The sequence below is a fragment of the Mauremys mutica genome, chromosome 5, assembly GCF_020497125.1.
Source record: "Mauremys mutica isolate MM-2020 ecotype Southern chromosome 5, ASM2049712v1, whole genome shotgun sequence".
Taxonomy (NCBI): Eukaryota; Metazoa; Chordata; order Testudines; family Geoemydidae; genus Mauremys; species Mauremys mutica.
Genome location: NC_059076.1, coordinates 100,814,482 through 100,835,590, shown reverse-complemented (window position 1 = coordinate 100,835,590; position 21,109 = coordinate 100,814,482). Strand labels below are relative to the sequence as shown.

Here is a 21,109-nt window from a genome sequence, read left to right as displayed (position 1 = left end):
GCTGCCACCCCTCCCTGCCCAGGCTCAGCTTCTGGGGACAGGAGCTGACTCTGAGCATGCTGGGGGGCAGTGGGGAGGGGGCTCCGACTCGCTCAGTCGCTGTCCAGGAAGCCAAGCCCGGGTGGGAGGCAACCTGCTGCTGCCGCAGCCAGCCACTCTCCCAGGCAGCTGCTGTGCTGCACCAGGCAGCATCTGAGAGTGACTCCGGGGTCTGATTGTGAGCAGCTGACCATGCTGGGGGGAGCCAGAGCAGCAGGAGGACAAAGCCCTCCACCCCCCAGATAACATGGGTTGGGGAGGTCACATGTCCTCCCCTTTATATGGTGCCCCCCTATACTAGGGGAGGCACCAGTAATCTAGTATGTAATTAAAGACTGTATCATAAGGCATATGCACAAGGGGGTGGAATTCAGATTGGAGAGGCAATCTTAAATTCTGACATTTTCTAACTTTTGTGTGGTTGACTTTGCAACCTTAACATTGTTTTAATGTGGGCTTTTATGAAATATAACATTCTACATTTAACTAATTACAATAATTATTAATAGAAATTATAATTCTAGAATCAAATCAGTAATTGGAAGCTTAGAAGCTTGAAAATTTAAATAATATTTTTCTTTTACTGATTATGTCCTTGAAAATGCGGAGAAACTCATAATTGAAGATGGAATGAGTTGTTGAAAAATAAATACAAAAAATAGTTTAATTACCTTAGAAATTTATGCATTACAATCACAGGTTATGCTCCAAAGGCTATAAAATCTTACTCTTAAATCCTTAAAATGCATAGGTAATCTTAAAATTACTCCTGCTAGGACATGAGTTCAAGGCTATGTGTTTTTTGAGTTGGGGGTTTTTTTTGGGGTGGGGGGGGAGGTATTTTTAAAAAGAATGGAAAAAACTGACTCAGGTTCTGGCAAGAAATAAAAAGATAAAATAATTTTCTAATGATATAGTTTAAAATATATTCTTTTTTTGATTTGTAAATTCATCCATGTATTTTGCTTCAGATTTAGGATCTTAGACAACTCTACTGCTTATTCATTTAAATAATCTTTCAGATCACCTTTAAATAGAAACATTTTCCACGCATTTAGTTTTCTTCCTCTTGTTCAATTATGATTAAAGCCAGAATCCTAACAGTATACGTTTATTACAGAAATGGCTGACAGTGCACAGAGTTAGGATGGCTAAAGGCACATAAGTGATATCATTTTAGCCATATAAATAATGAAAAATTCTGGTTGTGCTCAGTTCTGGAGCACTGGGAGAGTACAAAGCTGTAACAACTGAGTGCTAGTGCTCGGCAGCATCCTGGCTGCTTTGGGCAGATGCCTTAGTGAGCACTGTGTGGTAGAAGCTTGCTTACTAACACTCCTTACATGCTGGTGAAAGGAGCAGTATGTTCTCCCCTCCGTACCTACTGGTCTCAGAGTTCTGGTAGTCACACAGAAAGCAGAAACCTGCTTGTACCAAAGGCCAGCTGGCCACACTCCTTCAGTACAGAAGAGTGTTGCTGGGTGCAGGCATTATGTCAGTTGCCCAGAAATCTAGTTCTTAATGGAGTGCTGGGTTACTAGGAGGGAGGTAGTTCCCTATGTAGCCTCTACTCTAACTGATCTCACCTGGGAGCAGCCAGAATTTAGCCTGTAGTGTTGAAGATACTGTTTAGAAAATTATTTTGGTCATTACTGTAGCACAGTAAATGCTTTTTTAAATACTCAAAATGCATACATGGTGCTGAATTAGCACTGAAAACAAGGGCCATCTGGTCCAAATTCAGCTTCAGTGTAAGCAAGTGCAACGCAGTTGACCTCTGTGTCACTGCACCAGGGCTGAATTTGGATTATCAGTCTTCAGAACAGGCAGCTGCCGTGAATGCTTCATCACATCTACCTAATTTGCCTCAATCCTAATCTTCAGGGATCATCTTTAGGAGCAAGAGGATATTTCAGTTTCTATGCCTATTCAGTCTTTGGCTCTTCTGTTGAGACTCTGAACAAAGAAGTTAATTGTGGTTTCCTATCTCTGAGATCTGGACTGAAACCATCAGCTCATTTCACATAGGCCACCAGGCATCAGTCAGTTGCTAACATATTTCAGTCACTGCCAACCTGTGCTGGATTTGAACTTGTGATCCAGTGGGGAAAGATTATATTATCTATCTGCTGAGCCTTCCAATCTCCCATCTGCAATTATTTAAATTGTATTGCATATTACAGCTAAAACATAATTCTTTAAACTGCTTTAATAAATAAGGGTGTAGCCTATTGCAAAGCTGAATGTACTTTTTAAAAATTATAGGAATTTAAATGTATATAGCTTCACCCTTCATTACTTACGGATGTGTTTTTTATTTTCTTGGAATACTTTGTAGGTAACAGTAATGACGGTAAGCACAAAAACAAATGGAATCAGAACAAGCCAAATAATCTTCGGCATACACATTGGATCTGTTATAAAATAAAATGGAGAAGAGATAAAATAAAGCAATACATAATTATTTTTCTGTCATTCATCATTCTATCTAGATATCTATACCATACCCATCACCAGGGTATCTCAGTGGCTTACAAATTTTAAAGAAAAGACAAAACACCTTTTCCTCTCTCTTCCCTCCCCTGCTGTTCAGAAGGAGGATTGTCTGGAATTAAGTTTCATGGTTGCAGTAGGGTTGTCTGGAATTAAGTTTCATCTTCATCTGGATGTATCACAGTGCATGTCTGAGATAGTTAAGTGAAATATGTGAATTAACAACTCATGTGTAAATTATATGTGACCCTGTCAATGAGAAGACACTGCAAAAGTCAACATCTACATGGGAGTGTGATATAAACAAAAAAGGGGCATATGTTTTGATGAGAAATAGAAGGAACATGTGCAGCGTACAACATACACCTGTTCTTGTGTCCACAACCAAATAGTCCAACTGCATATGCCGGAGAGGGAGGAACATGGTGCTTATGGAAATCTTCTTGCTTATGCAAAAAGGGAGGGGCATGCCACTTCCAAGACCACCTCCTGGGAAATCCCATCTATTAGGGCTCTATTGAGAGAAAGCATCCTGGGGCCAGGGCAAGCACAGGAAGGAGGCTGTTCTCTGTGGAAATATCGGCTGCAGAAACCCACAAGTTCCACATGGAAATCTCTTCAGTAGCTAATATTGTTTAGAGCTATATTAACTTCCTCTGGGTCCCCTACTCAGTTACAACTGAAAACCCACAGAGGAACCCAGTAAGTAACAAGATGGTTCCATTTGATAGCTCCCAATTCTTATGGATAAGCTGCCCCTGAGAGGCAGCCTTATGCAGTTACCTATGCCTTCCCCTTCCAAAGGCCAGATTTTTATGGCTCTTCCCCACCTGGCTACCCTATATTTATTGATTTTTATTTCCCTGATACTCTGGGCACGTCCCAAACTTTAGACCTTGTCTTTCTAAGGGAAAAAAATGTTCTCAAGTCGAGTTAATTAACTTGAGGTAAAGTTCTAGTTAGGACCTAACAGATTGTAGCTTTAATGCAAGTTAGTAGATGGAGTGAAAGACTATGAGACAGCCTAGACTTCAACTCAGCCTACTTAATTGTGTGAAAGCTGCAAACTGCCTTATCTTCACTAGGATTTTACCTCAAATAGTTAATTTGAGTTAGCTAATTCGAGTGAAGAACTAACCTATTTTTCCCTAGTGAAGACACAGCCTACTTAAAAATCTAGAATTTTCAATACATAAATAAATAATAAATAATACTTGAGTTTACCAATTTCCCAATGGCAAATTTTCTATTGCATTGAGTATGACAGACAATCAGACAGAAAAGACCCTTAAAAAGCCTATGCAGCACAAGAAGAAATTTAAGGAGTTGACAGGCTATCCTCTGGAAAAAGATTGTTTTCACAAGGAGACTGTCTTCACTAACTGGACCAAGACTTCTCCCCGAAGCATACTGGACTTAGAATATAAGCGAAACATTGCATTATGACACTGACATTGCAGCCTGATCTTTTTCCCATTGAAGTCAAGAGGAATTTTGCCATTTACTTCAAAGGGAGCAGGACTGTGCCAAAAACTTTGGCAAAATAAACTAATAAAAATAAGAAAAATCAATTCTTGTTAAACACAAATTCAATCAATCTCTGAACTATAAGCCAGAAAAAAGGTTAATCAGAGGCACAAATGTTAGCGCTCTCAGGTTGTTTCCAAAAATATACAGCAAATCTACCTTAAGGTACTATCTAAAGAGCATTTGTTGTCTAGCTCAGGTGGCCTTTCATTAAAGGGTGATCAAAATTGCACTCCATTTTGGGGGGATCCTTTCAAACAGTTGCATATGGTTGCCTACTGGAAGTTTTCCTTCCTTAGTGTAAGATTCATATTAGTTCCATGTTTGATTTGCCCTCTCATTCCCTTTTCATAACTTACTTTCCACATAAGGCTGTAGTTGCAGTGAAATATTTATACAGCCATTTTGGTCTTCCATCATTGCTGCTATACATGAGTCATTTATGTTTTCTTCTGTAGTGTTTCCTCTTCTGGTTGTAGAATTTCTAATGAGGACTTCCAGTATATAGTAAGTGTTGTATTCCTTGCTTTCTTCATTCACATAACCCACAGTGAAATTGAAATGTTTATGGAAAGAAATAAATTTTTTTGCTTTCATATCTAATGATCCTCTCACTTCTGGAACTACAAATAAATCAAAAACATTAAGATCTGCTATGTAGCACATTGTACTTACAAAATAAAAGTACCATAACTCACTACTAAACCCCATTCCTATAAATAGACGGTAAGACTCATTACTGACTAGTAGTAAAATGGACAATAATATATGTAATAAGCCTTCAGAAAGGATCTAAGTTGTATTGATTTTGCTATACAAAATGTGTTTTCCTTGTAAATGTTAGTGACTTCATTTACCAGCTGCAAAAGTTTTTTTTGAATTTGTCATTGTCAGAGATAACACAGACCAACACTAAACTAAAAATAAAAATGTGAAAGTTATAGAGGTTTGAGCTGGATATGCCATCTAGCCCATCTCCTTGCCATTTTGGAATATTTTCCAGAGCTTTGCCCAGTTAATTTTAAGTGATTCAAGCTATGGGGCTTCCACCATGTCCATGTCAACAAAATAGAACATGTTTTCCCCTCAGTAACATCCATATACCTCTGTCAAAATCAATAGGGTTCAAAAAGCCAATATGAGGGTAGAATTTGTCCCATATACTTCTTATTTGGTTATTCTCCAAATCTGTACAGGGAACTAATTTGTAAAAGCTAGAGGATTAATTTTTATGCATGCAGTTTGAAAATAACAATATCTTAGACTTGGGCACTTGCTCATTCGGGGTCCTATTCTGGCTTTTGCAGGTGTCACAGAGTCACAAAGTCTGGTGCATGCTCCAGCCTGTAACTAATCTCCTGGGAGTGACTCCTTTAGTGGGCCAGGCCTCCAGGGCCCATATAGTTCCACAGGGGAAGGCCAAGACCTCCATGACTCCAAAACTGAGCCATCAGCACCAGCAATCCTTGTCTCTCTCCGTGGCTCCCTGCAATGAATCCAGTCAAGCCAGGGTCCTACGAGAGGCTTATACAGTACCCGTTCAGGGCACAGTGCTTTCAGTGAGTGTTTGCAGTGACACAGGCAGCCTTTCCAAAACAAGGTACCCATTTAGTAGTCACCTGGCACACACAAAGTCTTTAGGTCAGCACAGAGGGGCAGAAATTAAGCCATAGTCCAATCTCGGTAAAAGGAGTGCCATAATGAGCCAGTGAAGCTGTAACGGACTCCATTTCTGGCTCCCTCTCTTGTCCCCTCTAGTCTCTCCTAGTCTGGGTTCCTGAGTCCCTCCAAAAAGCCCCCTTCATCCAGTCACCTGACATCTTGTTCTCCAGCTCAGTTCCCAAGTTCTGCCTGCTGGGGCTTCCTGCTATTACATGTTGATTGGGACATCTCTCTGTCTTGCTGGAACCTCTGTTGATTTGTGTCAGTTTGAGCCAGTTCTTTAATGATTGTATTCATTTCCCCCAGACAGCAAGGTAACACACACACACCTTCTGCCTCCTGCACTGTTCCAGGAACAGTGTTAACACCTTTGCATCCATTGGATAGCAATGCAACATACAAAGGGAAACTAAGGCATGCCTAGGATTCATAAAAATATTACAGAAAATTCCAACTTTGTCACAGTAGGCAGAGTCCATACTGAGAGGGCAAAATCCAGAATGTCTCCAGAAGCACTGGAGAAGTGCATGCCAGACAGAGAGGATGAGACCCTCTCTGAAAAGGTGTAGATTCTGACTTCCCTGCTCTGCCCTGGATGGCTGGAAAGAGGCTAGGACTTTTTCAGTCTTGTCCTACTTGAATCATTCAATGTCACTCTGGAATTAAGCACCCTCAATATTGCAAATATTGACACTGATTCTTTTAGCTCTCTGCTACCCATGCATTTGTATAGAGCTAACTACAGTCTACTCTTATTAATCATTATTTGTTTTATTATCCTGTCTTCAAAGCCATTCTTCAGATATTTTCTCTCAATGTCCCCTTTCACCACAGGAAAACTATCTTTTGATTAATTATATTCCATAGTAGAACTCCACATTGAAATCAATAAGGAGTGCTGCATGAAACCTGATGACAGGATGCCCTTTAGGGGCAAATTAAGGATTTAAGCAGAATGCATGAAGATGGGAAGGATGAACAGGTGCAAACTTTTAAAAACATATCATGGTATAAGTTAAGGACCTGTAGATGTATTCTGGCTGGCTGCTGGAATAGGTAGAAGGAGGAAAAGAGGATTTCTATACTCTTTCCCATAACGTCACCTTTCTGCACCAAGGGCCTGATACAGAGCCCATGGAAGTCAATGGAAAGACTCCCTTTGACTTCAATAGGCTTTTGATGAGGCCACTACACAGAAGGCAGGATTTAGCTCTAAATATAAATTCTGCACTCATGACACTGCCTAGGTATCTGAGGGCAGAATTTGGCACTAATTATCAGGGCCGGCTCCAGACCGCAGCGCCCCAAGTGTGCGCTTGGGGTGGCGTGCTGCGGGAGGGCGGCAAGCGGCTCCGGTGGACCTGCCGCAGACATGCCTGCGGACGGTCCGCTGGTCCCGCGACTCCGGTGGAGCATCTGCAGGACCAGCGGACCCTCCGCAGGCACGTCTGCAGGAGGTCCACTGGAGCCGCGGGACCGGCGACCGCCAGAGCGCCCCCCGCGGCGTGCCGCCCTGCTTGGGGCGGCACAATTCCTAGAGCCACCCCTGCTAATTATGCACTTTGTAGCAATGCAAAAATAAGCTACTAAGGCCAAGAACCTATATTCACACAGTTTTCCAGGAGTTTATGATTAAGGAATCAGTATAAAGCTTATCGCATTTTCATGATGGTTTAACTGGCATAAAAATGAAAAAAATCGTATGCAACTGTAATTAACTACCTCTAAACTAAGCACTTCTTTTCCCTTGTTCTCTTTCTTTACCTTCTGATCTTGATCCCTGGTGAACAACATTCATATCATCCTCAGATTCACAGGTTGAGTTTAAAATACATGGTTGCAGTTCAGTCCTGGAGACGTGGCAAATACTTGGAGTATTTTGAAAATCAGAGTAATTTATAAAGACCTTCAAAAAAACAGTCTGTTTTTTACTTCCTTGTTGCAGGAAGCTTTCAGAAGAATTGTTAAAAGCACAGACTGGAAAGGTGACTTTATTTAATGAACAAGCATCGATGCATGATATAATCATAGTGCTTGCTGTAAAACAAAAAGAAAGATAGTTATATATTGTAAGGATGGTCATACTGGAAGCACATAGTAAAATATGTACATGTAAGTATAAAGATAGATATTCTTTCACCATGCTACTATGAAACATACTTTCTCTCAAATTCTGGCAGCATATTGAACATATTGTATAATGGGAGAGCATGAAAGAAGAATGCCTCTCACGTCGTACATAGTGGATTTTATTGCTCAATAATACTAAATCTCTTCTGTAACCTGCATTCATAATTGTATCTGGACAAATTCCTCTTCCAAAGCTCTTAGGATTTGATCCTATTTGAAAAAAGATGAAGCCCGTAACACTTTCAGAGGGGAAGTTTGCTCAGAAACCTACATGGTAACAATAAGTCTTTGTGATTGTATTGGAGAACAGCTGTAGTCAAATTTAAACCTGTCTCCAAAGATAATGCTCTCATAAAGCAAGATTATATATACCTGAAACCTCCACACTACAGCTTTTGTGTACTCTAACACAAAAATCATCCACCAATTTTATCTCCTATTTCACTTCCTTCTTTTTGATATTCTTTGATTTTAGCTAGTGTGCATCGATTCAACTTGGACAAGTGATACAAAGATACTCTATTATTTATTATTAAGGAGGAGGATGAATCTCCTATTTTTTCCTACTCTCTTCCACACTAAATAACCATTAAGGCTTTTTTGTACAGCTCACTTTTATATTTGAACTTGTACTTGTCTTAAAATATTTTTTAAAATCTGAAAATAATTAAAGAGCAAAAAATGCTGGTACCTAACACCAACTTCTTAAGAAACCAAATAACCACTCTGTTTCTGCTCATGGTATGGGAACCCACACTACAGTAGCTCACCTTCCAATTTAGATATATACTTTCATCTCCATGAAATAGGGTTTTAAGTATCTAATTCCCACTAGCACTAATGGGAGTTATATGGCCATAAATTCTCATGTATAGCGATGAAAATACATCCCTGAACTGGCCCAACATTCATTGTAGCCTGACAGTTGCAATAGGCCATCTGTGCTAGCATCCAGGGGGACTAGCCTCAGAATCAATTTAGTGAAAAATTTCAGACAGGATAAAGAAATGACATCCTACAGTAAATGCAAAGTCAATTACCTTCTCTTCTTTTGTGACAGTAGATTGGAGAGTAATAAATATGTCATAAAAACAAAAACTGCAGTGATTTCTAAAATATCATATTATGCACATAAAATATAAGACAATGATTTATTATAATATTATAAAGAACATTTAAAAATACGAAATTTAGGGCCTGATCCTTCTTTAGGCAAGTTGAAGGTTTTCTTCTAAATGTCCATGATCTCTCCTCAATTGCACAGTGAGAGAGATGTGGACCTTTGGAGACAAATTCTTATTGTCTGCCCAAATAAACTCCTAGTAAATATTATTTGTGCAGATGATCTATGTCAGAATGTGTAGGGGAAGGAAATTAATTTTTCCTTCCCATCCTGGAGCTAGGATGCTGAGCACCTATGCAGCCACCTCAAAATTATTACTGCAGCTTTCAAGCTATAAATGGCTACTTATTGCTACAAATCTTTTACATAGGTATTTTGTCCATGTAGTTTGTGAAACTATTGAGTGTGCTATATCAGAGTGAGATATCTCTGTATCAAATTATGAACTCCATTTCGTACTATGTGCTGAACATATAACTAAACTTACCCGAAGGCAGCCTCTTATGTATTCCAGGCAGCCGTTCTACTTGGGGAAGAGGCTTGATACCTCACTGAAACACTATCACTGAGAAGCCATCAAGACTAGAACCTCATATGTGTTTCTCAACCACCAGCCCATCTCCCTGGAACAATTGACTTTCCTCAAAAGTGGTGGGCATGACTGGAGGGAAGTTGGTGGTCCCTAGTGGAGTACATGGCAGAGAGACAGAGGCCTACATAAGAGCAGGAGCTCCTGTGTGCAGGGGAGGGAGAGCAACCATCATCACATAAAAAGGACAGGCAGGCAGGTGACAGCAAGAGACACTCTCCCTAACTTAAATCACTGACAACCTTTTGATTCATGAGAAGAGGTGAGGTCAGACCAAGGGAGGGTGTGTCTCACGACCAGGGATGAAAGTAACTTAAAGAACTTACCAGTACGCAGGGCCAGGGTCCTGAGCAGGGGGTCGGGACCTCAACCAGAAGGGGTGGGGCCTCAACTGGAAGAAGGGGGGACTTTAAATCGAGATTTAAAGGGCCCAAAGCCCAGGTTGAAGTAGCGGCTCCTGGGAGCCCTGGGTCCTTTATATCACTGCTGGTAGCAGTAGCTGTGGCGGCAGCCAGGACTCTCGTTGCAATTAAAAGGGCCCAGGGCTCCATTTCAGTAGGAGGCCCTTTAAATTGCCGCCAGAGCCCTGGTATTCCCAGCTGCCGCTGCGACCTCGGGGCTCCGGCAGCGGGGCTCTGGCAGCTATTTAAAGGGCCTGGAGCTCCAGCTGCTGCTGCCCAGGAGCCCAGAGCCCTTTAAAATTGCTAGCATGGGGAAGCAGCCCCCTGCTGGTACAGCTGGCTGTGTACCGGCTCTTGCCGGTACGCCGGACCGGACTGGCTTACTTTCACCTCTGCTCAGGACTCCTGTTTTGTTTTCTAAGCCCTCTGCCGCTTTAAGAGTAAAGTTTCTGTGGTTAAGAAGTTCCTTTGCTAAGCCTATGTTTAAAGTTGTTCAGGAATTTTCCATCAAAATGGAGTTTGTGCAACACTGAAATTTTCTTCAGGAAAACTTTGATTTTGCTGAAAATTTTCAATTTTCCATCAAGAAACTTGAAATTAAATATATCACTTTGGGTTGGGCTTCATTTTGAATAAGTTCAACAAAACATTAAACTGTATTTTCATATTATGTACCATTATCATATGGGAACTGTTGTTCTGGTCCCTATTCTCTCCTATGGACTGGGGCCCCTAGAAGACCATCTCTCCCATAAGGCAACATGCTGATTTCACTCTGACTGAGAGGTGTGGTCACATGACTCTGGGTGCATTATGTGAGATGTTTGGGACCCTGATGTCCCTATTCTCCTTTTGAGCCAGGCTCCCTACTGTGCTGTACCTCCCATAATGCAATGTGCCACCATAAGAAAATACAGGTTAATTTTGAAATGAAGCATTTGGGATAATTTCAACAAATCAAAATGAAATATTTCAATTGTGGGAATGTTGAAATATTTTGTTTGGATTTAAAATGTCCAAATGAAATGTTCAGACATTTGTTCATTTACATTTTTTCAGATTTTCCATTCCATGAAAAGTTTCTAAATTTCAACTTTTCATCCTCTTTAGGGACAAAAACAAATGTTGAAATGTCAGAATTTACCACAGATAGAAATTCAAAATGTCACTCAGTTCTGCCACTGTGCCTTATTCACTTCCCACATAGTCCATGAAGGGGCTAAACTACACGGGTTAAGCTGAGAAACAATGACTAGACTCTACCAAGATCCATTCAGCTTGGAAGCACATAGGACCCAGCGATGGGGTCCACTTGCAACAGACTGGTAACCATACAGTGGGCAAGGTTGTAACATGTGCCCCCACCTGTCTCTGCTGCCCCCTCCCCCCCCCACACACACTCATGGAGTTTGCCTTTGTCTCCTGCACTGCCAGTCCACAACCTAACTGAACCCCCGCTTTGCAGCAGAACTGCACCAGTATTGCTGCTTTATTTATAGATCTTGCATTTCCACAAAAGGGTGGTGACAGGATATGCCTTTTAGTTCATAATGCTTTCTTGAGATAGTGAAATATACTGTAGTTAAGGAAACAAGGATCCACTGTCTCAGACACACAACTACATTAAGGTGGAGTTAAGGTTGAGAACACATATCAGTAAGTTAGGGTAAATATATTATGTGCATGTTGTGATTATCATCAAAACAAGCATTGTAGATCCAGGAAATTCAGAGTTAAGGTTAAATAAAAGAAATCCAAACATGTAAGATATGGAAACACACAATTAAGGCACTCAAACAGCCTTCATTCTGCCATGTAGTGATGTCATGCAATAGTATACCATTATGAATGATGCCTATTAGTCTTTGTGGCCATATTAGTCCTTGTACCAGATTAGATTAAACTGATTTTAAAGACACAGACTTTTTTTCTTGTTTCCCCCCTGCCTCCTTAGGGTAACACTATCCAACAAAGTTGAGGTTGTTTGTATGCTTTAACTGAGTATTTCTATGCCTTAACACTTAATTTGAAATTGCCAGAAGTTTAGCTGAACCTCGGCAAACATCTGCATGATTCAGGTTTCTAACAAAACTCAGAACAAGAGCAGTCTCCTAAAGAAGATTTTTAACTAACAATGCCCATGCAGCTCTGAGGACACACACAGGGCCAAATTCTAAGATGGGGTATTCTAGGCTGGTAATTCCAGTGTATTTACACCCTCTTACATAAACTCATAATTTGTTACATAGTTTAGCAAGCATCCAGATAACATGGGGTGGCTAGTTTTAAAATTCCTAGATAGAGTTTTGTGGTGAATTCTGCTTCTCATATATTTTGCTCTAAGTCCTCTGAAACCCTCAGAGCAGCACTTAAGGCAGAACTGCGCTTTCTAATTTTACCAACACTGTAGTTAAAATTCAGCAGGTTCAAAATGACAAAATTTTTGAGGTTGCATCAGTTATACCATGCAGTGTTATCTAAACAGGAACCATATATGCAAAAATCAACTAGAAATAACAATTATTACATGGTACTGACAGTAATGTCAACACGTTCTCTTGTAGTAACATTTATGTCATCACTGTATATTCGTGCAATCTGTTAAACAATTTGATTACTACTTAGCACTTTTGCAACTTTTACATGAAGGTAAAACATTAGGTATGGCAATCTGCAAACTTTGTTTACACTTTCTACAATATCTGAAAACTTAAAGCATCCCACTGATCTTGTCATTTTTATTCCTGGGGGGATTCTGTGCCACTGCGTACGTGCAGAATTCATGTGTCCCACAGATTTCTTTGCTTCCCCGCAGAAAAATGACTTTCTGATGAGGCAACAAAGTGAAGCTGCAAAACCGGTCATGCATCGCTTCCCAGCAGCGCAGGTTCATTGTTTCAGGCATCTGGAGCAGCCAGCAGAGAGGTAAATCACTGCTGGGGGGTGGGCTGGGGACGCCCCAGCCGGTGGCTCCTACCCTATGCCAGGTTCAGCTGCTTGTCCCATCAGGGCTGGAAAGGATGGGACTTCCTCTTTCCTTTCAAGAAGTGACATGGGCTGGGTCAGACCCACCTCCAGAAACCTCTCTGGCTGCAAGAAGCTCTGCACCCCCACTCCTCCCTGCCCCCTCATTCCTCATCTGTGGGGGGGGGAGCAGTCACTATATAGGGAGCTGCTCCCCCATCTGCCCAACCCCTGTGCATCTGGACCCACCTCATACCCAGATTGCACCACCAAGCCTCACCTCCTGCACCCAGAACCCCTCCACACTGAGCCCCCTGAACCCAAGCCCACACCCCAACAAGCCTCACCCTATGCATCTGGAGCCCTCCTGCACCCAGAGACCCCTTCTGAGCCCCACCTCCATGCATCAGGACCCCACCCCTGCACCCAGACTGCCTCCACAGACATTTGAACCCCCACAAGCCCTACCCCACTTGCACCTGGACCACCCTGACTAGCTCCCCATACCTAGATCCCCATCCCACTGAGCCCCACCAAGCCAGAACCCAGACTCCCGCTGAGCCCTCCATAACTAGCCTCCCCCTGCTACTGAGCCCTAAGCACCTTCACTTGGACCCCTCCTGCAGAGTCCCATTGCCTCTGCACCCAGAATCCCACCCCAATGAGCCTGTTTATCCAGATCCCCCCCTTTGCCTGGACCCCCCCCCCACCAAGCTGCCTGCACCCAGATTGCCCCACACAGAGCCCTTATCACCAGGGGTGGCTCTAGACATTTCGCCGCCCCAAGCAGGGCGGCATGCCACGGGAGGCGCTCTGCCAGTCGCCGGTCCCGCAGCTCCGGTGGACCTCCCGCAGGCGTGCCTGCGGAGGGTCCGCTGGTCCCGCGGCTCCACCAAAGCCGCATGGGACCAGCAGACCCTCCGCAGGCATGCCTGCGGGAGGTCCACTGGAGCTGCCTGCCACCCTCCTGGCGACCGGCAGAGCGCCCCCCGCGGCATGCCGCCCCAAGCACGCGCTTGGCGTGCTGGGGTCTGGAGCCGCCCCTGCTTATCACCCCACACCTGGATCTCCCCACACTAAGCCCTTCCACACTTGGATCCTGCTGGGCTGAGCCTGCCTGTCTACATCTAGTGTGCTTGGCATGGAGTGGCAAGTCTGGGCCTTGCACTGTGTCAGGGCTGGGTGCAGCCTCACCGCTGAGTCCATGTCCCGGGATGGGGGCTGCAGGGTGATCTCCTACCTCTCTGCAGTCAGTGGCCTGTGCTCCCAACTGCCATGCTGGAGCCTCCACATTTATTTATTGACCAATAAAATTTGCAGAATTTTGGAGAAATTTAAAATATTATGTGCAGAATTTTTAATTTTTTGGCATAGAATTCCCTCAGGAGTATCATTTTGTAAGCTACAGATTATTATCCTTATGCTTGAGTTAGAATCAATTTAATTCTTGCTTGGTAAATGAAAATATAAATTCAAATTAAATTAACTTTCCTAACCTCCAAAATTTCAGGGTTTTTACTGAATATCACTTTTCATTAAAAATTAACATAAAGCCTTTCAGGAAAATGAACCGTCTTTATCAGATGGACACTTTTCTTGTTATGTTTTTCTCCTCAAAGTCCTACTTTGGAATAAAGAAGAAAAAACCCTATAATTTAATGTTAGCCTATCTATGGATTTTTAAATAAAGGTATAACAATGAATATATGTTTTATTCATACATTTTCTCATTCTCCCAAATCTCAGTATTGACCTCTAAGACCAAATTATATTTGGAATTCATATTAAGAGATTGATTTCCCTCAGTTCTACCCATTCTGCACTATTTTGTTTCAGTTCACCATACATACATACTACTTTGATATCTTCAACAGGATTAACTATTTTTCATGTTCTTTGAATGAAAGTATAATACAATAATGTCACAAACATTTTTGTGCTTTTGGGTGCAAGAAGTTCAAAATAGTTATTCTAACAAGCAATTACCTTCTGTAGAAAACCCCCGCCAAAGGCAAGAAGTACAACATAAATTAAATGAAAATACCTACAATATTTTTTATTCTGGCATATGTAATTGTTTGACAAATATTCTTCATAATTTATATATATATAGTTAACTATTATAAACAAAAAGCTAATTGAAGTGACACATTTCATATACATTTTGTAAAGTTTACGATCAGTAAGAAAATTGCATCACAATCCGCTCCTCTGGGAAAGTACATATGAATTCTTTAACTGCAATCTGACCTTAAAATAAAGAAGAACCCTCATTCTTTAAAGCGGATCACTCACCTTCATGAGTTTTGAAAAATTCAGGCAAACTTACAATGAACATGATAATTATTGCCGTTAATAATTTCAGGAGATCTGCTTTTCTCATAGTCAAGCACATGTCACTGAAGAACTCTCATCTAGCATACTGGTGGGAAGTTCCTTCCTGTTTTCGTGTTGGTCTTATGCAAAATACTTCTTATTCATTTCCTTTTTCTAGCAAGACTTGCCTTTTTTTTTTAAATGTTTTGTTACATGAGTTTCAGAGAGCCAGTTTCTCTGGCTACTTACACTAGCATAAATGAGGAATAAGGCCACTGAATACAATGAAAGTATACTAAATATTAAATGGTATAAGTGAGAGGAAAATCATGCCTAGAAACCAGGGTTGTCAAACTATTAAAAAAATTAATTGCGATTAATCACAGTTTTAAATTGCACTGTTAAACAGTAATAGAATACCATTTATTTAAATATTTTTGGATGTTTTCTACATTTTCAAATATATTGATTTCAATTACAACACAGAATGCAAAGTATAGAGTGCTCACTTTATATTATCATTTTTTATTACAAATAGTTGAACTGTAAAAAAGATAAAATAAAGAGTATTTTTCAATTCACCTCATACAAATTCTGAAGTGCAATCAAATGTAGAATTATTATTTGTTTACATAAATGCACTCAAAAAGAAAACAATGTAAAACTTTAGACCCTACAAATCTTCTCAGTCCTATTTCTTGTTCAGCCAATCGCTAAGACAAACAAGTTTGTTTACATTTACAGGAGATAATACTACCCACTTCTTATTTACTTAGAGTCACCTGAAAGTTCGAACAGGTATTCACATGGCACTGTTGTAGCCGGCATTGCAAGGTATTTAGATGTCAGGTATGCTAAACACTTGTATGCCCCTTCATGCTTCGATGACCATTCCAGAGGACATGCTTCTATGCCAGGGGTGGGCAAACTTTTTGGCCCGAGGACCACATCTGGGTGGGGAAATTGCATGCAGGGCCATGAATGTAGGGCGGGGGCAAGGGCTTGGGGTGTGGGAGGGGGTGCGGTGAGCAGGAAGGGGCTTGGGGCATGGGGAGGGGCTAGGCTGGAGCACCCATGGGGAAAAATTGAGCACCCACCAGCAGTCCAGCTCCCCGGTACCCACCCCGCCCAGCTCACCTCCGCCTCCTTCCCTGAGCGCACCGCAGTGTTCTGCTTCTCCTCCTGGCTCCCAGCACTTGCACCGTGAAACACCTGATTCGTGGCAAGCCTGGGAGAGAGGGGGGAGGAGGGGGAATGTGGCGTGCTGGGGAAGAGGCGGGGCCAGGGTGGGGATTTGGGGAGGGGTACAATAGGGGCAGGGCCAGGTTGTTCTTTGGCAGTGGGTCCTTGACTCGCTCCAGGTCTTTGGCGGCACGTCGGTGGCGGGCCCTTCAGAGCCGCTGAAGACCCAGAGAGAGTGAAGGTCCCGCTGCCGAAGTGCCGCCGAAGAGCCGGTAGGGAACTTCCCAGTGAGTACAAGCCCTCTGCCCCCCCATCCGACCCCCAGCCTCCCCCTCAGAACCCACAACCCATCAACACCCCCTGCTCCTTATCCCCTGACCACCCCATCCCGAGACTCCTCAGGACCGCACCCCCTGACCACCCCCCCAGAACCTCCACCCCCTCCAACTGCTCCCTGCCCCTTATCCAACCTCTCCTCCCAGCCCCAGCCCAGCCCCCTAACCTGTTGCTCAGGGCAGCATGTATAGATGCCACGCAGCCTGCTGGAGCTCACAGCCTCACCCCCTTACCATGCCACTCAAAGTGGCAGGAGCTGCAGAGCTGCCCAGGAGTGGTCCAGAGTGCTGGCAGCGCGGCACGATGAGGATCTGTGAGAGGGGAGAAGACTGGGGAGGGGACAGGGGAGCTCAGGAGGGCCAGATGTGGCCCGCGGCCTGGTGTAATGACAGAAAAACCTCCCTCTCCCAATTGCCCACCCCTTTAACAACTGGTTCTAAACCAGCTTCTAAATTTAACAACTGGTTCACGTGAACCAGTGCGAACTGGCTCCAGCTCACCACTGGATACAGGTGCCTCCAAATAATTTTTGAGTGGTGTCATTTCCTTCTGGACAAGCTTCTGACACCACCTCCATGCACTTGAGCCACGGGGAGCTCTGAGCCCTTTAAATCCTGGCCCCAGGCCAGCCGCTAGAGCCGCAGCCGGGATTGAAAGGGCTCTGGGCTGCCCGCAGCCACAGGGAGCTCTGAGCCCTTTAAATCCCAGCCACAACCGGGATTCAAACGGCTCTGGGCTGCCCACAGCCGCGGGGAGCTCTGAGCTCTTTAAATCCCAGCCCCAGCCCAGCCGCCAGAGCCACGGCCGGGATTGAAAGGGCTAACCCTTTCAATCCCGGCCGTGGAAGCCAGTGCGGTCCGGCACGGCATACTGGCTCTTGCCAGTACGCCGGACTAGACCGGCTTACTTTCACCTCTGGGGGTAACTGATGGGTCTGTTTATACATTCATGTTTATATTCATAAAGATTGCTTGCCAAGGGCAGCTGGAGAATTGGTGGGGCCCTCTTTTAGGCTACTACACTATGAGCTAGGAGTATGATGAGTAACATACTTGCACTACCTCAATGAATGTTACAAACATGCCCAAACCCTGTGGCTATGTACTCAGCATGGCTAAGTCATGCCCTGCTGCCACTACCTGTGCTACTGCAGTTATGCTACTCTCTATACTAGTGCTAGCTCTCATGGAGCTAGCTGAGCGAGCATGCCTGCCCCAGCTGGGAATCACACCCCCTACTCCCAGTGCAGACTTGGCCTTCCTGTAGTTTAGTACAGATTGAACAAATAAATATCCTCAAAGAGTGGCAGTGCCCCCACATCCCATCTGCCACCAGAGGGAATCCTCAGCTCTGGGGAGGAGAGCATGGCGCTATCTGTGCTGCCCCCCCCCAGGGAATCCCTGCCTAACCCTGCTGGGAAGAAGGCCTAACGCAACATTCTCTCCTGAGGCGACCAGCCTCAACCCCGCCTACTCCCTTGCGGGTGCGACACCGCCCCTCATTTTGCATATCTCCACCCCCATCGGCCGGCGACTCCAATTCCTTCCCCCTCAGGCGCGCGGAAGTGAACTGTCAGCTGGCGCGCGGGCGGCGGTTGGAGGAGCTGGCGTTCCCCTCCCGCGAGTGACGAGGCGGAGTCTGCGGTTGGGCGGAGGGCGTTGCTGAGGGCCCCTCCCTTCGTTGTGGTCCCCTCCATCCGCCTGGATGAAGCCGCCCTGAGCGCGCGGGGGGGGGACCGGATCCCTGGGGGACAAGTTCGGGGCTCGGAGCCGGGAAGTCCTGCAGCAGAGGTGGCCGGGGAGGGGGCTGCCTGGTGACTGCATCTCCCCTCCCTGGCATAGCGGGGGCCGCGAGAGAGGGAGGGAAGCGGCTGGGGCCTCACAGTGACAGCCCCCCCCCCCCCCCCGCCCTGAGAGGTGAGAAGAGGAGACGGGTTGATGGCTCGGCAGCCGGGAGGTAGAAGGCTGCAGGGAGGGGGCGCCTCGAGGGGCAGCGATCCTGCCGCTCTGCTGGACTTGGGCGCTGTGCAGAGAGCAGGCGGCCCCGTCTAGGAAGCTCCTGGGGACGAGGGGGAGAGAACTTAACTTGTGTCAGTGTCGCGTGGTGTTGAGACTCGTGCAAAAGGTGACTCAACTTTGTGTGTGTGGGCAGCGGGTGGGGGAGTCCGACGTGAACAGCGGGGTGTCTCCCTCCTGACACGCAGTAGCAGCCTGCTGCCCCACTGGCAGTCGGGCCAGAAATCTGGTCTGGGGAGCCTAATCTAGCGCACACATACTAGCCTAATGCACGAGAACACATACTGAATTTAAATTCATCTGCTTTTTATGAAAGTTTTAACAAGTTATACTGATATAATTCCCCATGTGGATATGCTTATTATGGGATAAGAGAGGCTTTTTTGGTTTAGTTAAACCTCTTCCAAAACAACATAAATTAAACAAAAAAAATCACCCTTATTCCAGAATAAGAGTGGCCACATAGGAGTTACAGTGGTATCACGATATCAGTTTAAATTTCATTTTACTATATACTAGTATAATAACTTTCCTGTGTAGACATGTCCTAAGTGTTAGCAAGGATCAGGATTTAGTTGTTCAAATAAACAAAAACTCTTTTATGGTGGGCAGTTGCTTAATCTTGCTGGAAACAATACCTCCACTTCCTTTTCCTGAAGATTCTTTCCATAGTGTTTTTATTTTGGGTATGAGGAATAAGATCAGGAAAAATAGGTCTTCATACTATAATGTTCAATCTCACTTCTGATGACTTCTGGTATTCTCAAAATTTAAAATCAACAAAAGTTGCCATTATAGTTCCATTATTGGCCTTCCCCTTTCCTACTCTGGGAGAATTCTATTTTTTTTTCCAATGCCTACAGAAATTTGTGCCTCTCTCAAAATAAAATAAAATTTTGTACAAAAGCAACCAAAACTGGCAGTATTTTTGCTTCTGGTATGTTTAAAAATTTTTATTGTACTGTGTTGTGGACTTCCCACATGTTCCACCATAAAATTGGATTATTACTAGCATTTGTATATGAATTATATTCTCTTTTCCTTTAGCCTGTGTTGCCAGAGTATTCTCTTGAAAAGTTCATAGATGTTGATCTCTGTTTTGATATCTCTGTTGTTGTTGTGGTTTTGTTTGTTGTTCAATATTTGTAATGTTGGCAGAATGTTGTTATTGGTGGTTTAAAGCCCCCAAGGATTTCTGCAGAGAACAGTTCTCTTATTTCTTTGCATATTTGTTTAATTGCAAGGCCTTTGGAAATGCACTGTTGTTGTCTGTTGACTTCTAGCATAACTGAAGATAAATTTTGAAATGTGTAATTGAAAGGGAGTTAATGGGGCACAAACTGAACAAATTATAACGTCTTTATTTTATTTATGTATTTACTTTTTGTAATGAAAGCAAGAGAAATGAGACCATTTGTATTGATATTATGTTAGGTACCACCACACTCTTTAAAAGAGAAACTCACTTCAGTGTCAGTAAAAGTGTATTGTGCCTGCTTTTTTTTTTTTTAATAGTAGCACTGCTAGGTAATATGTGGATTACAATTCTTAATTTTTGTTCATTGGGCGGAGTGTTTGAACTAGGGTGAGGATGAGACATAACAGTAGCACATGTGAGGGGAACATATTCATAGAAATATGCTTATCATTGCTAGATAAATGTAGTTTGAAAGAGACGGTGTAGCTCCAGTCCTGCAAACGATTATGTATGCTTAACTTTAGGCATTTAAGTAGTTAAATTGTAGTTCCGTTATCAATCATCTGCTATCCTATCACATAAGAAAGAGAATGTTTGCAGGATCAGATCCTGGGGCATGATGATATTGGAGTGAGAGTTCCGCTACTGACTTCAGGAACAGAATTGGGTTCTAAATGAAAACTATACTTCAAGTTGATGACACATTTCTTCCAGAAAATTATTTTTAAGAACTATATCTTAAGTTGTGAATTGCCAAAAAAACTTTGACCTAGTATTTAAGAGCACAATTTTTAAAATATATTTTAGAACACCATCTGAAGTGACAAATAGGAACAATAGCATTGTTTCAGTTTGGACATAATTCCAAATACATATATGTATATAATATGTGTGATTGGTTGTAAAACTACAGACACTTATTTGTTCTAGAGAACTGCAGTGTCTACATCTTTAGGAAAGTCAGTTAATTTATCATTCTGTGTAATATCTTGTAAAACACATTTTAGTTATTCCATTATCATAGTTCAGAAACTCTCCCATAAATAATATATATAGCCACAGTTCTGCATTTCAGCTCTTGAATAGGATTTATTTTCTTGGTTGTGCATGTATAGGCCCTAATCCTGCAAGTGA

At 43.2% G+C, this 21,109-nt stretch overlaps 2 protein-coding genes across 9 annotated transcripts in view; one reads left to right on the top strand and one right to left on the bottom strand.

The window, feature by feature from the left end:
* Positions 1 to 18,360, bottom strand: part of TMEM156 (transmembrane protein 156) — a 36,692-nt gene extending 18,332 nt beyond the window's left edge. Inside the window, exons 1-6 of one of the 6 annotated variants that reach the window (XM_045019112.1) lie at positions 18,280 to 18,360; positions 16,382 to 16,472; positions 16,027 to 16,194; positions 7,486 to 7,758; positions 4,419 to 4,682; positions 2,343 to 2,453 (exon numbers count right to left, since the gene is read on the bottom strand). In XM_045019112.1, the coding sequence (XP_044875047.1) occupies positions 2,343 to 2,453; positions 4,419 to 4,682; positions 7,486 to 7,758; positions 16,027 to 16,194; positions 16,382 to 16,472; positions 18,280 to 18,285 (913 nt within the window). In that variant the 5' untranslated portion in view covers positions 18,286 to 18,360. Of the gene's footprint in view, positions 1 to 2,342; positions 2,454 to 4,418; positions 4,683 to 7,485; positions 7,759 to 15,223; positions 15,333 to 16,026; positions 16,195 to 16,381; positions 16,473 to 17,262; positions 17,423 to 18,279 lie in introns of those variants that run through there. The other 5 variants (XM_045019113.1, XM_045019116.1, XM_045019114.1 and 2 more) reach the window with 5 other exon arrangements.
* The window catches only part of KLHL5 (kelch like family member 5), a 104,698-nt gene continuing 101,943 nt past the window's right edge, over positions 18,355 to 21,109 (top strand). For 2 of the 3 annotated variants that reach the window (XM_045019103.1, XM_045019104.1), the window contains exon 1: positions 18,778 to 18,886. The gene's annotated coding sequence lies outside the window, so the exon portion shown is untranslated. Of the gene's footprint in view, positions 18,679 to 18,777; positions 18,887 to 21,109 lie in introns of those variants that run through there. The other variant, XM_045019102.1, reaches the window with a different exon arrangement.